An 18,048-nucleotide genomic window follows, 5' to 3' on the forward strand; every position below is an offset into this window, starting at 1 on the left:
CTCTGTTAATAAAGGAATCCACTCATCCATCTCAGAACACAAAATTAATCTTTATGCGGATGATATTTTACTCTATTTGGAAGAACCCCAATCCTCATTAGAAGAATTATTTAAACTAATAAACAGCTTCTCTAAACTATCAGACTATTCCATTAACTGGTCAAAATCATCAATCCTTCCTTTAACGAAAAATTCATGGAACCCAGCAACCCAAAACCCACAATACCCCTCCCCCACAAATATAATTAAATATCTAGGCTTAAATATATCACCAAACCTAAATGAATTAATTAAACTGAACCTAGACCCTCTGTTGGATAAAGTCACAGAAGACCTGCGGAGATGGAACAATCTCCCCATCTCACTCCTTGGCAGAATAGCCTCAGTTAAAATGAAAATCTTACCTAAAATAAACTATCTGTTCTCTATGATTCCACTGAAACCACCAACGCAATGGTTCCAAAGATTAGATTCTGCAATTCTAAAATTCTATGAAAGGAATAAAAAACCCAAAATAAGCCTTTCAACTCTTCAAAAAAATAAAAGCGAGGGAGGGTTGGAAGCCCCTAATTTCACGCATTATTACCTAGCAAACCAAATTCTATATTTAACAGAATGGCTAAAACCAAAAGAATACCACAACACCTGGCTAGAAATAGAACAGCTAGACTGCAAACATATTAAACTCTCTGATCTCCCTTTTATCACTGTGACCCTCAAACGTCATAACTGCTTTAAAAACCCACTGATTGCCTCCACCCTGACTGCGTGGTGGAAAGCCCTGGACATTACAAATGTTCAATTAAAAACTAGTATGCTGTCTCCTATCTGGCACAACCCTGACTTTAGAAACAGAAAAACACCGCTCTATCTAAAAACATGGGAAGATAGCGGAATTATTCATCTCCAAGACCTCTTTGAAAATGATAAGCTCAGGACATATAACAATCTAACCCAAACATTTAATATAAATAAAAGTAATTTTCTTCAATACCTACAAGTAACAGAGACAATTAAGAAAAATACGGCAATAGATTTAATCACCTTGCAACCTCCAGAACTGGCCATATATATGAAAAATATCTCAACAAAAACAAAAAAACTCTCAAAAATATACAGAGCACTCTTGAACACTAACTCTAATCACTTACCAATCGCTAAATGGGAAGCTGAACTCTCAATCACCACGAACACCGATTTCTGGACAGAAATTTGTTGCAATACCTTTAAGATGACTAAAAATACAAATCTTCAGCTAATTCAATACAAGGTCCTCCACAGATCCCACATTACCCAACAGAAAATGTATAAAATGGGCTTCTCCCCAACAGACATCTGCTCTCAGTGCACCCAGGGAACAGCTGATTCCTATTTACATGCCGTATGGCTTTGTTCGCCAGTTCAACAGTTTTGGTTTCTAATCACTGAAAAACCGTCCTCCATTTTGGACTACAGGATTCCTCTATCTCCAAATCTATGTCTGTTAGGAGACCTGACTATCCTTGATATTCCAGCAAACCAATCATAATCCATCCTTGCGGCACTTGCCATAGCAAAAAAAACAATATTAGTGAATTGGAAAGATAAAAAATCCTTAAACATAAACCAATTGGGAAATCTCCTCATAGAATTTATTTCCATGGAAAAGATGTCTGCTCTCAGAAAAAATAAAATAACCTGCTTTGAAGAGCGTTGCACTCTATTTCTAATTGCATTGAATCTTGATTTTTCATTTTTAGCCTGATGATCTAGCCTGCAAGCAACTGCCAGCACCACTCTTTACTAACACACTGATCTAACTGTATTCCTGGACCTCCATGGGCTTGTGGGGTGGCCTTGACCTGGGTGGCTTGGGTGGGTTGCTGGGGTGTTTTGGGTGCCTCTGTGGGGGCGTGCGTCCCTTTCGGGTGCTCTTGTGGTCCCTGGGCGGTTGGGTGTTGCTCTCCTGCCCCCTTCGTGCACATCTGGGTGGCCCTTGGTGCCGGGAGCCTGCGTGTCTCTCTGCCACTCTTTCCTCTTGCTCTCTGTCCCCCTGTCTCGTCCTCCCCCCCTCTTCCGCCTTCGCTCGGCGCCGGCTCTCCCGTTGGGTTTGGCGTGGGGGGCTCCTGTCGGCCCGGGGTGCTGGTGGGGGGGCTGTGGCCTTCGCTTGGGGGGTGGGCATTGCTGCACTGGGTGAGTGGCTCGGGGTTGGCTTGTCTGGGGGCCTGGGGTGGTGGGGTTCGTGGCTTCGGGACGGGGGGGTCCGGGATGGGGGTGGCGCTGGGGGCGGCTGCTCTTGGGGGCGGCACTTGCGTCCTCGGGTGGCGGGGTGGTGCGGTGGGTTGCTCCGCCGGCCGGTCTGGGCGCCTTGGCCTGGTTCCCTGGGGCGCGCCTTCGCTGAGCGTGCCGCTGGCGCAGTGGGCCGGGCCGCCCCCTCCCCCTCCTCCTCGGGGGCTCACTTGGGGGACCGCAGGGGCCGGCTTGTGTGGCTTCGGGGGGAGGGAAGGGTGAGTTGTGGGGCCTCGCCCACGCTGGGGCCTCCCCTGGGCTGTGCTAGGTGGGTGTGTGTGGGGGCGCGGCCGGTGGCTCCTGTCCTGGCAGATCCGCGTCGGGGTTGTTGGTCTGCTGGCTGGAGGCGCCGGGCCCCGTGGGTGCCGTGTCTGGGCGGGGGTGCCCCGGGGGTGGGTCTCTAGGTTTGGCGTCTCGGGGTGCGCCCTCCCGCCGTCTGCCCGGGGACGGGCTGCGGTTCAGCGAGGTGCCGCGCTGCCTTGGGCGGGGTGGGGCTGTTGGCTGGGGCCTGCTGTCCTCCGGGCTGTGCTGGCGTCAGGGGTGTCTCATGTCGGCGCGGGGGTGATTGGGGGTGGTCTCCGTGGGTGGGGGGGGCTCTGCTGGCAACATTGATGTGGGGTTACGGTGCCTGGCTGGGGGGGCATGGGTTCGCCTACCTATCGGTCCGTGGCAGGCGGGGTGGACCTGCTTGGGTGGTTGGTGGCGTCCTCTCTCGTCGGGGGGGCCGGGGCCGCCCACCTGTGGAGGGTGCTCTGTCGTGGTGTCGTGCGGGCCTGTGCTGGCCCTGGTGTGGGAGCTGGCCTCTCTCCTGCGCGGTCGCCGCCTGCTTTGGCGGGGCGGGCCGCTCTGGGCCGGCTGTCGGCGGGGGTCACCTCCTGGACTGCTGGGGGATGTGGCTGGTGCCTGGCTCCGCCTGGGGGGGGGGGGTCCCGCCGTGCTCCGTATGGCCGCCGCGATTCGGGGGGGTGCCGCGGGGGGTCTCCGGTTGTGCCGCTCGGCGCGTCTCTGGGGCCCGCGGTGCCGTGTGCCCGTCTGCGCCGTCTGCCCTCTCCGGTGGCCGGCGGTGCGGACGGGCCGGGCTCCTACCAGACAGGCCTCCTACATGGACACTTCACATCGCTCACTCCCCTCACCCACTTGTTGCACCACACTCACATACCCAACCCTTGGGGGGCTGGATGGTGGGGCTGTGGGTGTAGGGGGCTGCCGCCTGCGCTACTAAGTAGTGGCGCGGGGGCGGCATTCCCACCTCTGGCTGCCCTACTAATCCCTCCAATTTTAATTACACCTCAATACACCACCCCCCGGAGGGTGGGACCACCACTTCCACCCTCCGGAGCTATTGCACCACATACACATATATACACATAGGCTGGATGGGGAGCACCGCTCCCCTCCATCCACCCTTTTTTAATAGCACTTCATGCATTCACTAAGCACATACATTCACTCAGGGGATAGGGAAGTGCCTCTCTATTGGGGAATGGAGAGGCACCATAACAGGGTGGTGGGTAAATTCACACATCTGGGCCTGTCGGGTGGGGGCCCGGCCCGTTCGTTGATGGCTGGGCTACCGTGTGGGGATCGGGGGGTGCGGTCGGGCGTGGCGGGGCGGTGGGTCTCTAGGGGGTGTGGAGGGGTGTTGCTGGGGACTCCCTTTGCGGGGTCTCTCCGGGCGGTGCCGGCCTGGTGGGGCGTGGGGGTGCCCCTTCCCTGAGGGTGGGGCTTGGCGCTTGTCTTGTTTCCTGGTTGCCTTGGGGGCGTGCCTCGCGGCGTGTGGGTCCGGGGCGGCTTGCCGCACCGTTGTGGGGGGTGGGCGCGCTGGGGGGTGCCGGCGTCTGCGCCGGGGTTGAGGCGGGGTTGCTTGGCGCTCCGGGGTGGTGCTCTTTGCTGGGGGGCGGCTCTAGCTGTTCTGGGGGTTGAGGTCGGTACGGGCCACTTGGTAGGTCTTTCCTGCTATCTGCGGGCTGGCGGGTGGGTGGGTTCTGCGCCTTTGGCTGGGGGCTGCTGCTTTGCATCGGTTGTGTGCCGTTGGGGTCCCTCTCTCCTGTGGTGGCCGCCGCCGGTCGCTCTTGCGCCGGGGGGGGCATTGCCCCGTGGCATGCGCTGTCCGGTGGGGGGCGGGACCTGGGCAGCTGTCTTTGTGCCGTCTGGGGCTGCGCGGTCTTGCTGGGTTGTGGCCTGTTCCTGGGCTGGGGGGTGGGGGGGTGCTCCCCACGGAGGTCTGGCCTGGGGGCTCACCCTTGGGGGTTCCCTGTCCTGCGGTGGTGCCCTTTGGGTCCGGCGGGTCTGGCCGGCTGGCTGGGCCGGTCCTGGCGGTACGGGCCGCGCCCTACTATACCTGCGGGTGCGGCCTCGGGTGGCCCCGGCTTGGGCTGCGCCCTGTGAGCCGGGCTCTGCGTTGTGGCTGGGTTCCAGGGGGGGGAGAGGCGATCTGGCGCGCTCTGGGGTGCCTGGTCGGTGCGCCTGGGGGCCGGCGGGGCGGCTTGCAGCATCCCCTTGGTGCCCTCGGCGACTATGGGCGTGGTTGTCGTCCCTGGGGGCGCTGCTCTCGGTGCTGCTTCCGTTCCGGGTACTTCTGGCCTGGGTTCCGGACCCTGCTGGCTCTGGGCCCGTTCCGCGCGGCTCTGGCCGTCTGCTGGGCGGGGGCCTTTGCTCCTCTGCTGGGGTCTCGGGCGGGGGGCTCTCTGGGCCCTTCCCTCGGGGGGTTGGGTGCTTGGGTGTGGGTGGGCTGGATGCTAGCGGGGGGCCTTGGGGTTGGGGGTTGGGGTCGGTGGGGGGTGGCGCTGGGTGCTCGGCTGCTTGGGGCTTCCTCGGATGTGTGTATGGGGGGCGGTGGCTGCCTCTCGGCCTGGGATCTTGGGGGCATCTGGGGGGTTGCCTTGGGCTCCCTGGCCTCCGCTCTTTCTGCTGGCCTGGCTGCATCTGCGGGCCCAGGGCAGTTCCTGGGCTCGCAGTAGCGTTTTTTTTTTTTTTTTTTTTTCTGGTATACGATGCACTGGCACGCCTTGGGATGTGTAATAAAACTCATACTGGGCTTAACCTTAGACACGTTATTCCCAAATACCTGCTTTAGGTACTACCATTCACTCATTCCCCCTGTTCACAGCCACCACCATTATAGCTAAGCTTCACACTTGTAACCATACTGGCTGGATTACACAACATAATAAGCACAATATATTCTACAACCTCACATCTCACCCTCACTGCAAAACAGTCTATTCTTCCCCACCTTTTCTATTTAAAAAAAAAATTACACACAAGCATGTCATGTACATCCATGGTGTGCATTAGGTTATAAACATGTGGTGAAAATATCAGTGTTTATAACGCTGTGTTTGTGGAGGAATTAACATTTTTTCTCTGTTCGCTTTGTGCACAGCTGCTGCCATTGCCCAGCAATAACTTCCTATTTGAGTTTATTTCGATCCTCCATTGTCGCAACTCCCTCTCTCTAAACGGCTCTATGTGCATGCGACATGTACATCCAAAGTGCGCGTTAGGTTATAAACACGTGATGAAAATACCAGCGTTTATAATGCTGTTGTAGCGCATTTGGGCAAGGCGGCTGACTACGGCTACAATAGCGGCACCAGAAGAATGTTCTTTAAAGGTCCCATGTCATGCTATTTTTCACCCATCTCCATTTGTTCTAAGAACCCCAAAAACATAGTATTTGAGGTTTATTTTCCCAAACTCGCCTATTTTCCAGAGTTTTAACCCGCTGCTTTATAAACACGAGACAGAGCGTGGGGGCTGGGCGTTCATTGGTACATACATAGACTAGAAAATACATACATAACACTGCGCGAGGGACGCTGAAATGCTCACCTTCGTGGGCGTGTCTGTTTACATGTCAATCACGGCAGAGAGATTCCTGGAGGCGTGGCTTCTCCAGCTCAGTGCCGCGTCAAATTCGTCATCAACGTGGGAACACGTCATCAAATTGGAGCGAGGTGTTTGTGCTCACCCTGCAGTAAGAAAGGAGCAAATCACCATCTAACTAATGATTGAGAGAATAAAGCCCATATAGCACTTTTATGATGTTTAAAACACAGAACAGTTGATTTAGCGTAACATGGGCCTTTTAAAGGAGCTTGGATTGTGAATGAATACATCAGGCAGTAGTGCAGTTTGAGTGTGAGTATTAACAGAAATATTTACAAAAAGAACAACTATTACAAACAATACACTATTCCAAAGACAAAAATATGGATTACCCACAATAACCCAAATGCTCAGTTCAGTTCAAGCCTTCAGTTCCTGTCCTTATAATCCAAAGAAAGGTTTGTCCACAGCGGTAGGTGACTAGAGGTGTCCCGATCCAATATTGATATCGGATAATGGTCCGATATCAGCGAGAAAACGAATATCGGATTTCATCGGACTGCATCTAAAATCTTCGATATTAATATCGGATCAGGACACCCCATAGAATACTGTAGATAATATGTTGAAGATTAAAATTTATGTAACCAATTGGATAATAATAAATGGGTCAGTTTTTCTCATCTCTACTGTTGCTGACTATTGTTCTTTGTTTGAGTAACATCACTTGATCAAGCCTTTTCTAACATTCCACACTACAAAATAAGTCATCAAAGTATGTATGATTCGTGCCAATATTGAAGGCTGCAATATCAATATCGTATCGGAAGTGAAAAAGTTGTATTGGGACATCTCTATAGGTGACAGACTTTGTCCTACCAGTTCGTTGATGTAGCTCACCATAGTGGTTGAGATGTATGGATCAAAATCAATTAGAAGAAACTCCAAAGTTAGTAAAAAAAAAAAAAAAAAAACTGACCCAAAAGGCCAAAAATACACATAAGAATTGCATTTGAAATAACCAAGTCAGTATTAAAGATAAAATCAATGTATGCATAAACATACATGCTAAATACAAATACATTAAGAAATTATTTAATTAATTGTCATTAATAAATCAAAATTACAATAGTAACCAAGACACCATAACCTAGCACCCCAGTATCATGTTCATATTCACAGTCAGAATCAAAGTTAAAGTCAAAGCACACCTTTTGAATATCAAACTACTCAAGCAGAATAAGACTCAAGTGTTTAAATAATTTCCCAATATTCATTCATTCAAAACGCAGCTGCGTTCACATCAATATGTCAATGATGACCAAACTCCATAGCCATTGTAGCGCATATCAGAAAAGTAACAAAACTGCTCAAAACAAAAATAACTTTCCAAACACCATGAGTGAGTAAGTAAGTTAAAGTATTATCTACAATTCGGCTGTCTTTTTTTTTAACAAAAATCATTGTTTACCTTTGGACCGAGTGGTCAGAGCTTAGCTTCCATGCGCGGCCCCACAGGCAATACGCAGAGTTTTCCAAATAGAGTATTGAACGGGTTGAGTTCAATAATGCAACAGCATTTATATGGTTTAAAGAATCGAAAACTTGTCAGCAAAAGACTCACCAGTGGCTGATGGTTTCAAATGATCTATTCAGAGAGCTCTAGTCAAATGTTTGAGACGCTGACGATAGCATACCACAGGAGGAAATGAACTCCTTAACCGTGATTTAAAGGAAGTTTGGGGTCACAGGAATCATTTTAAATAACCATGAAATATTAACTTAAATAACTTTTTACAGTACAAAAATGTTTTTAATATTGGCCTTTTCCTTTAAACCTGCAAAGACACTGCAACACAGTGACGTGACGTCCTAAAACCAGAACCGGAAGTGCCGCGAACGATCAAAATTGAGAGCCGTAATCTCTAAATAAAAAGAAAATAACCGTTTTGCGACACCAAATCAGTCTAAAATAATGCACGCACACACAACAGGTCGAACAGACACCGCTTCGGGGAGAAATTCGCTTTACACATACATACACGTCAGAAGTATGTAGTCGTGGGGGCTTAAGAGGAGTTATCAATTTTGGCCAAATTAGTATGTGTTTGAAGGTTGGATGTACAATGAGGTCTACATACTCTATAGTGTTATATTTGCAGGTGCAAAGTAAAATAGTGTGTGCAATTTCCCTGGTTTAATTCTATGGGACATGCGCATGATAAATGTTTGTTTGTTTTTTTGGTTTTTTCACGTTTGGTGTATTTTTCTGTAATGTATGTTTTTTGGAGTCAATATGTGTATTTTTGCATCTTTCTGTTGTCTTTGTGCATTTTTTAGTATAGTATAGTATATAGTAAAAGTATAGTTTTTTGTTGCCATTGTAGTGTGATTCTGGAGTCATTTTGTGTATTTTTGTATCTTTTTTGGTGTAGTTTTGTGCATTTCTGTTGTCATTTTGTGCATTTTTTGTATAAATATTTAGTTTTGTGTATTTTAAGTTATTTTCATATCTTTGTTGTCGTATGGTGTATTTTTCTATCATGTAAAATCAATAATATTTTGGAGTCATTTTGTATTATATGTGCATTTCTGTTGTCGTTTTGTGTACTTTTTGTTGAAATATTGTTTAGTTTTTTGTTTGATTTTACTCGTTTAGTATAATTTTATTATAAATACCTTATGTGTGGTGAGGCCGTGTTTTGCGTGTGTGTGTGTAACTCGCTACCTGTCCTCCTGGTTGCCGTGTGGGACTCTTTGCATCTCCTCCGTAGGTTCTCTCTCACACGCGGCTGTGCATGCACATACTCTGTCACAGGTTGTTGAAATGCATGTCTCTCACGCCCAAACATGAGACTTGAGGGGGGGGGGGGAAATTGGACCTGGAAGTACCATGAAAAATAAACGTTTTGCAACACCAAATAATTCCAAAATAATGGATGCATACCATGGGGCCATGTGGAAGTTAAAAAAGTTTCAGGTGGAACAGACACTGCAATACTGACCTTCTTTTGTGTACTGGAGGAGGGTCTTCATCTACTGATTATTAGAGGTTGTAAATAAACAGATTGGCGTGCTAGCGCCCCCTCACACTGAGGTCAAAAGCTGAATAGGTTTCAAATTTGGGTAAACATGAATGTGCCGTCCACACCCACACACACACACACAATTTTTCTTTTTTTTTTTTTTCTTTTCGTACATTTTTCATTCTGTGATTTTGTTGTTTTGCGTTTTTTCAGTCATTTTGTGTTTTTTTCTGTGTGTGCATATTTTTATTTATTTATTGTATTTTTTTCAATTATTTTTTAGATTTGTGTATTATATTTGTGCATACTTTTTATGTTTATATTTTTTGCTTTTGTATATTTTGCTCTTGTTTTGTGTAATTTTCTATATTTTTTGTGTTTTTTTCTATATTTTTTGTGTATTTTTCTATATTTTTTGTGTATTTTTCTATATTTTTTGTGTATTTTTCTATATTTTTTGTGTATTTTATTATCATATTTGTGTAATATATTTTGTGCATTATATTGTATGTGTATATACACATACATGTATGTTCTTGTTTTGTGTATTTTACTGTAATTTAGATTAGACCAATGACAGCATGTGGTCCCGTGGTTGCGTGTTGTAAATGTTTGTATTAATGTCTTTTAGTACTGTGAGGAGTTAATACAATTTTTTTCAGTCGCTTTGGTGCTTTTCTCAGATCAGAATGAAAATTCTCATACAGTAACTATTAGTTCAACCTCCACTACATTTAGTCATTTGTGTACATCATAGTAGCAATTTCTCCTTCCTGCAAATGCTTTTGGACATGTATCAGCTGCTTTAATACAATTATCTGCTGTTTTATAACATTATTGTTTGCTTATGTTATGTCCATCAAAATGAACTATACTTATGGATGTTGAATTGTCGTTCCCAATAAAAACTAATAGTCTTCATTTCATTACATACACAATTGTTGAACTATTTATCAAAGTCTAGCAAGCCAATTTTATACCTTTCTTCATAATTTTTTCTGGAAATGTCTCCTAAATTGAACAATTGCGCTCAGGTGAACTTCAGCTTTCACTCACGAGGAGGTGTGTGAAGTATAGTTGTAACCAATGACAAGCTAGGGGAGGAAAGGGAAGGGGACAAAACAGGGGAAGAGGGAGAAGAGGCTAAATATATTGGCAGATTCTTAATGAAACTCAGGCTACAGTTGTGGACCATGCTGTCAATCACGGCCTCACAATGGCTGAGGCTGGTCAGAGGCTGCAACCAAATGTTGGAAGAACCACTGTGAATTCAATCATTCAAACATTTTGTAGGGAGATCAGGTATGTATAGTATTGGACAGTAATCCAACATCTCGTAATATCTCATGTTACTGTGCATTACTGTAATTTTACTCTGCACCACATAGGATTGAAAGACAACCTCGCAGAGGTTTTACCTCACAGCAAGAGGAAGCCATTTTTTCAATGGTGATTGCAAACAATGCAATAAGGTTGAAAGAAATGCAAAGCGCTGTCATAGAGGACAACAATGTATTTGGCAATATTGAATCCATGTCAAATGCAACAAATGACAAAGTGCTCAAAATGAATGAAATGTGCATGAAACAATTTACAAAGTGCCATTTGAATGGAATAGTGAAAGAGTGAAGGAGATCTGTCAACAGTATGTATAGGTAAAACGTGTCTTCTATGTATACTCTAGTTTTATGTTACACATGAAAAGTGGTTACATGTCTCTCTCTCTCTCTTGATAAAGCGTGTACTGCAGTGTCACTGAGTCCTGACCATTTTTTGCATTGGAAAACACTGAGAATAAACTGTCATAATGAAAACATGACAAAGTCATTTAACTAACTTGTTCATAAACGATGGTGTCAAGACTTCTCATTTTGATGACAATGGCAGTTTCATTGACATGAAGACTTGCTTTTGAGGAATGGACTATCCATTTTGAGCAAGTGACATGCTTTGCAGGTTATCCACTAGGTTTTGCAGTTTACACTAATTGTTTTGAGAAATGCACTAAATGCTGCGCAAATGTTAATAGTGATGTGAGAAAAGCAAAGCGACTGAGAAAAACTGTATTACAACGTTGGTGAAAATTAAACAAGTTCTTTCAAAAACAAAATCCATTATTAAACTTTTAATCTTAAAATCATGTAAAAATGAAAACAAAAATGCAGTTGGCTTTATCTACTCTTTAAAAGCCAAACACTGAAAACTGAGTGAGCTTCAGTCTAACATGAAGCAACTTTCCTCCTCATCCTCCTCATCTTCATCCTCATTATCTTCATCTTTTTCCTAATCATCATCCAGCGGCTCCTCCATCTCCTCTGCAGCATGGAGGTGCATGCTGGTCGTCTGTGGAACGGTGTCAGACAGGGAATACTCCAATGTGTGCTGGGACTGGGTGAACAGGTTTGGAGGCCCCAAGTCACTGGTCTCACTGTGGAAACCGTTGGTCGGGGTGGGTTGCTGCTGCTCGCGGCTCTTCTCCAGTTCAAGCTTCATGATGGTGTCCAAGAAGTGGTTTTGGGCCTGGTCGTGATTGAAATCTACCCTTCCAGCTGAGTTACTGCAGCCCTCTTTAGTGCAGTCGCACAGAGACGTGTGAGTCACCTAAAGAAGCAAAAATATTCAGAATATAACAACCACACTTAACATCCATTCAGTTTATGTGATCGTTCCTTTAAAACAGGGACGCATTTATGTGTAATATAGAGCAGTTTCTCAAATGGGGGTACGTGATGGCACTACACGGGTATGAAATATTGGAAAATTTGTCCCACACCAGGCAGGGGATGACTGGAAACAATAAAACTATAGAAATAAATCAATTCAGGAGGCAATAAATACTGTTTCATTCCACTTATTGACAATAGGATTCTTTATAATGTTCATCACTTGTTGATCCCATTAAGTTGTTTTTCATTGTATTCTAAGTAAAATATTGTAGTCAGAGAAAGAGGGTACATGAATTTAAAAATAAAAAAGGAGGTACTTGAGAGAAAAAAATTGAGAACCATTGAAGAAGTATTCGTCCACCTCTGTGTTGTCCACATCAATCTCATCATTAGAGATGTCGTCTACTGTGAGCATGTTGGCCTCCTCTGACTCCACTGTACCATTCTTAGTCAACTGAAAACCAGACAAAACATTGTTCAAGTACTCTCTAACTCAATGCAGTAGAGGGCTTTAACCTGCCAGCATGTCTCAACAATATTATTTCTATTTTTTATAAATCAAACTGTTCATAGAAAGCTAACCTTTACCTTGAGTTTGATTGAGTTGAGTTTTTCTTCCTTCAAATGCTTTCGCAGCATTTCTTTGTGGATCCGCTCCTGCTCCAGGGCAAACTCATCCAGTGAGTACTGTCTGATCCAGCTGTGCCTGTCAGACATGCCAAGCGTGCTGCCGCCCTCACTGGGAACACTGGTGAATCCCTGCTGCCGTTCAAAGTAGTAAACGGTCACATTCTCGAAATGCACCTTCCTCGTCCTCCGGCGCTTCTCCTTCTTCAGAATGGAGTCAGCTGCAAAGCAAAGGAAGCATTAGGTCACTGTTAATTAAATGTCTCGATTAACTTAAAGCTGTTACCCCCAAAAATGTGTTATTAGATAAAATCATTGTGAGTACCTCATAAATCAATGAATCAAACATTGTCTACTATAAAAATAAATGGAAAAGGGTAGAAATTGTCTCTTGAAAGTTTGTTTTTATTTCGACCCTAAACACACGTTTGTTGACATTTTCATGCATTGCATTGTGGGATATGGAGTCACGGAGTATTCTGATATCACGTAGGAATACAGGGAACAAACTCAAACAAAAAAATCCAAGCGATCCCTGTCCTTCTTGTCTGGTGAAGAAAAACAAGAAACCCCACTAAAAATCTGTATGCATCCATTTACAAGACTCCACATCCCACAATGCAATGTGCTAAAATATGATTAGATTTTATGGATTGAAATGTAATCAAAACTCACGTGATCATGTGGTCTTATGTATTGATCACATCAAATCTGTCTGTGTGTGTTTACAAACATTTATTCCATCTCATATCAGTTTGATCGATGATAATTGAATCTTTAAAAAATACATAAACTCTAATCCTCTATATATTAGTCGACTATACAGTATCTGTAACAGATTTAATAGACTAAAATCTTAATGTCATTTAGTTTACTAAAACTATAACTGAAATCATAGTCCTGATGACTACATTTGATAACACTTTACTTGTAGTTTTATACATAAGGCTGACATTATGATGTCATTATTTTGACCCTAACCCCTAACCTTAACCCTACCTAACCCCACTAGATCCTCCACCTAATACAAAAAATGCCAACATAGCTCCAAAGGTGTCATAATTTAGTAAACGACAAATAACAACAGCCTTATTCATGCTAATGAGAGATAATGACATCGTAATGTCAGCCTTATTTATAAAACATCAAGTTAAGTGTTACCCTAAATTTGGACTAAAACTACATTGTATTTTGGTCAACAGACTAAACTAAAACTAAATCACAATTTGCGGTCTGTTTCACCCGTATCATCTAACGGAGTTATCTGCTTTTGCATTAGGACTCTTTATATAAAAAAATGCAGATTAGAATTTCACCAAACCAGCATTTGTTGCTCACTTAGTTGAAGCAAACTTATTCCACTTATTCCATTTTTTACCATGTATTTTGGATTTGTTTTCCTTAAGAAATCATGACACAGTTCTCTTGTTGTCAATAGTTGACGTTGCCACACTATAGACTCAGACACTCACGGATAAATGGGCCTGAGGTGGACGGGTTGACGCTCTCGCTGAAGGATACCTCATCATCAGACTCCTGCACGGAGGAACACGGGGAGGAGGAGGCTTCCACCTCCTCAAATTCCCTCTTTCGTGTTCCACTCACGGCGTTTAGCCTCCGAATCTGAAACCAAGAGAGAGCAGAGGGGCCACACTTTATCTAAATATACAGTTTAGGGCCTTCATAATCCTCAGCACACACATTAGCAGCTAAAACAGAAGCAGAACGCTGATAATTACACACTATACATCAGCCTTACAGGAAAGTTAAAATTAAGATTGAGAAGTTGAAAAAAAATAAATAAACTGAAGCAGCTTGTCTTGTAATGCTAGAATAACAATCATTAAACATGGGATGAGATGTTAATTGTCCTTTGTGTCAAAAGATGGCAGTAACATGATATTTACCAATTCAGAATGGCTTGGGGGCTGTCTCTTAAATATGGGAAACATAATCAGTAATGTTCCTTTGAATGAATAAATGAAATCAAATCAAAATCAGTGGGTGTTTTGGTCTTTTAAACACTAGACACACTCATTAAAGGTGGCCAGCTAAAGGATGATGAAGCCTGAGATTGCGTCCCAAAACTGTTTCCTGCTCTCTCCTGTCTGCTGCTTCTAGCCAGTCACAGTTGTTCTGTGCGCTTTAATCCTTTTCTCCCAAGGTAGTGTGTTCTTTTTTACCTCCTCCTTTCATGTTCTGCGCTTTCATCTTTACCGATGAAGATCTAGTCTTTTGTCTGTTCCTTAAATGTTCTTAGTGACATGGGTGCCAGTGTTGATGCACGCATCAACTGCAGGGCACATTTCCAGTAATCTATCCAGCCATGCATTTGTTTGTAATTACAATCACCTAATACTCTTAAACATGTTCATAAATGATTCCTTACCGCTTTAGCACCGAAAGAATATCTGTAATATTGTGTGAATATCTGTAAAAGTTACATTTTATTATTAGCTCTGTCTGCTAGCTTAGTATATCTTCTTCACTGCTAGATATGCTGCATGCCAACCGACCACTGGGTTCCTAGCGCCATCTGCTGGATGAAACATATATTTGACGTAAATACAGTACACTGTTTAAAATGGAATATCTATTATGAAATAACTAATATCTTTCACATTTTTCATGTTGTAGGCTTGTTAATTACTGAAGCTTCTGAGTTTTCTGGTTTTACCCCTTGGTCATGTTTATTTTACTTTTAAATGTGACCAGCAATGGCACAAGAACACCTCACAGGTTTAGCAATAATAAGTATTAACCATCAGGTAGGAAAAGAGATAACTTACAATGATGTCATAAATGACTTTTAATCTCAGAAAGCAAGAAAGATACAATTTTGAAGAACCTAACCAAAGCATTGAACAAATATTGCACCATATTTATATCCATTTTATTTTAATTTTTCATTCTTTATTTTGACATCTTTTGTTTAAAAACATTGTTTGCACTGTTTTTTTGAAGAAGCTTTTACCAGTATGTTTATTGTTAAAGTAATGGGTATTGCAGCTCTACAATACCTTTGGTTAAGTGTCCAACTATGTATGCACCAAAAGAATGTAAAATTCTGAAACACAAAAGCTAAATATAGTGAATAATGACCCCTATGTCATAATGTTTACTGTTTGTAGTGTACTATTTTACATTATTATATACCAGTACAGTGCCCGTCGGAAGTATGCATTTATGTGGGAGCATAAAGGTTATATTTGCGGGTGCAAAATGTGGGTGCAATTTTCCTGGTTTAATTCTATGGGATATGAGCATGATAAATGTGTTTGTTGTTTTGTTTTTTTTTTACTCGCTTTTATATTTTTTTTGTTTGGTGTATTTTTCTGCATTGTATGTTTTTTGGAGTCATTGTGTATTTTTGTATCTTTCTGTTGTGTTTTTGTGCATTTTTTGTATAACTATCGTTTTTGTTGCCATTGTAGTGATTCTGGAATCATTTTGTGTATTTTTTGTATAAATATTGTTTAGTTTTTGTTTTATTTTACTCATTTAGTATATTTTTATTATAAATACTGTGTGTGTCTCTCTCTACATCCATCTAGTACAGTGGGAGAATAAGTACAGTTGTCATTTATGGCCAAATGAGAATGTGTTTGAAGAATGGATGTACAAAGAGGTGTACATACTCTGTAGTGTTATAAAGGGATTTATTTGCAGGTGCAAAGTGAAATAGTGTGTGCAACTTCCCTGGTTTAATTTTATGGGACATGTGTATGACAAATGTATCTTTCTGTTTTTCTTTTTGTGCATTTTTTGTTTAATTATTGTTTTTTGTTGCCAATGTAGTTGTTCTGGAATCATTTTGTGTGTTTTTGTATCTCTTTTAGTGTAGTTTTGTGCATTTCTATTGTTGTTTTGTGTATTTTTGTATAAATATTTAGTTTTGTGTATTTTGAGTCATTTTCATATGTTTGTTGTTGTTTGGTGTTTTTTCTGTAGTGTATGTTTTGTTTTTTGTATATTTTTATGCATTTCTGTTGTCGTTTTCTGTACTTTTTGTATAAATATTGTTTAGTTTTTATTTTACTCATTTAGTATATTTTTATTATAAATCCATCTCCTCCGTGCACGCGCATCAGCCGTGTGTCTACATCCATCTACTCCGTGCACGCGAACAACCGTGTGTCTACATCCATCTACTCCGTGCACGTGTTGCCCCTCCCGTGCCCGAGAGGAGTGAGAATGGAAACCCTGAGAAAAGAGTACAAGGGACGGAGATGAGCTTTCCGTTTGCATTGCTCTGCTGCAGGGTTTATTCTGCCCTTCTTAATTAAACACATTTACATTTTGTTTAATAAAATTTTACAAAGTTCAATAAACAATATTCAAAAATGACTGTTAACAATACATCACACATTTACTTTTACATTTATTTATCTATTTCAGCCTAACTCAAATAATATTCTAAAATGTCTCTATTTTTGCATGTATCAAAATAAACAATTACATTTTCTCTTTTCTGTAATTTACCATTCAGTTTATTTTTATATTACCTGTATAACTCAAAATGACAGCCCATGTAATTAAACTTGGGCTCTGGCCGTCTGCTGGGCGGGGGCCTTGGCTCCTCTGCTGGGGTCTCGGGCGGGGGGCTGGGTGCGGGTGGGTGGGGGGTCTGGGTGCTGGCGGGGGGCCTTGGGGTTGGGGTCGGTGGGGGGATGCGCTGGGTGCTCGGCTGCTTGGGGCTTCCTCGGATGTGTGTGTGGGGGGCGGGGGCTGCATCTCGGCCTGGGATCTTGGGGGCATCTGGGGGGTTGCTCGGCTGCGGGGGGGTTGCCTGGGGCTCCCTGGCCTCCGCTCCTTCTGCTGGCCTGGCTGCATCTGCGGGCCCAGGGCAGTTCCTGGGCTTGCAGTAGCGTTTTTTTTTTTTTTTTTTTTTGCACATATGCTATTCTTCTATTCTTCCCCACCTTTTCTATTTCCTGTCTTGAGTCTCTCCTCCCTGCTCCCTTCCCCCTCCCCCTCCACTTAGGTGTAACACTGGTCTCCCTTTTTATATCCTCCCTATAATAAAAGAGGGCTGGTGATGGTCACAATTAAGCAATAAAATAAATCAATGTATTTTATTGCAATAACAAAATATGCATTGCTGTCTCATAATGATTGCACTTCCTGTGGTGTTGACCTTTGACAGCATGTGCAGACAAAAAAAAAAAAAAAGCAGACGTGATGACAAAACCAGCATCACAGCACAAGTTGTTCAAGTTTTCAAAACTTATTTTTGGAGTTTAAAATGTTATTTGTACATTTTTGTTTTGTTTATCCTAGCAAAGGAAGCTGACAATATGAGAGCAAGTGGGGGTGTTAATATACTTTTAACACATGCATGTAAATAATTAATATGCTCTCAATTGTATTTTTACTTTATTATGTTTGACTCCTGACCCCACCTGTTGGCACCGTGTGATGTGATGTATAACTCCGCCTGTTCATAAAAAGTAGTTCCGGTCATGCAACGAGCTTGTACGGTTGTTGATGACTTTTCAAGACATTTTGTATCATCCCCTCTTTAACCCAATGGTGTACGGGTTGAAGATGAAGGAAATATCCAAACACTTAAAAAGGTTGTTCTGCCAAGTCAAAGTCATTTAATGCATTTAAAACCTTTGTATTGCAGT

General features: G+C 43.3%; 1 protein-coding gene across 1 annotated transcript in view; it reads right to left on the reverse strand.

Moving 5' to 3' along the window:
* The window catches only part of LOC114455171 (cysteine/serine-rich nuclear protein 3-like), an 88,646-nt gene extending 74,110 nt beyond the window's left edge, over nucleotides 1-14,536 (reverse strand). Inside the window, exons 1-3 of the mRNA XM_028436225.1 lie at nucleotides 14,326-14,536; nucleotides 13,891-14,041; nucleotides 12,380-12,639 (exon numbers count right to left, since the gene is read on the reverse strand). Of these exons, the coding sequence (XP_028292026.1) occupies nucleotides 12,380-12,639; nucleotides 13,891-14,041; nucleotides 14,326-14,370 (456 nt within the window). The 5' untranslated portion in view covers nucleotides 14,371-14,536. The remainder of the gene's footprint in view (nucleotides 1-12,379; nucleotides 12,640-13,890; nucleotides 14,042-14,325) is intronic.
* Nucleotides 14,537-18,048: the final 3,512 nt, after the last annotated feature.

This window comes from Gouania willdenowi, chromosome 21 (genome assembly GCF_900634775.1).
Source record: "Gouania willdenowi chromosome 21, fGouWil2.1, whole genome shotgun sequence".
In the NCBI taxonomy this organism is placed as follows: domain Eukaryota; kingdom Metazoa; phylum Chordata; class Actinopteri; order Blenniiformes; family Gobiesocidae; genus Gouania; species Gouania willdenowi.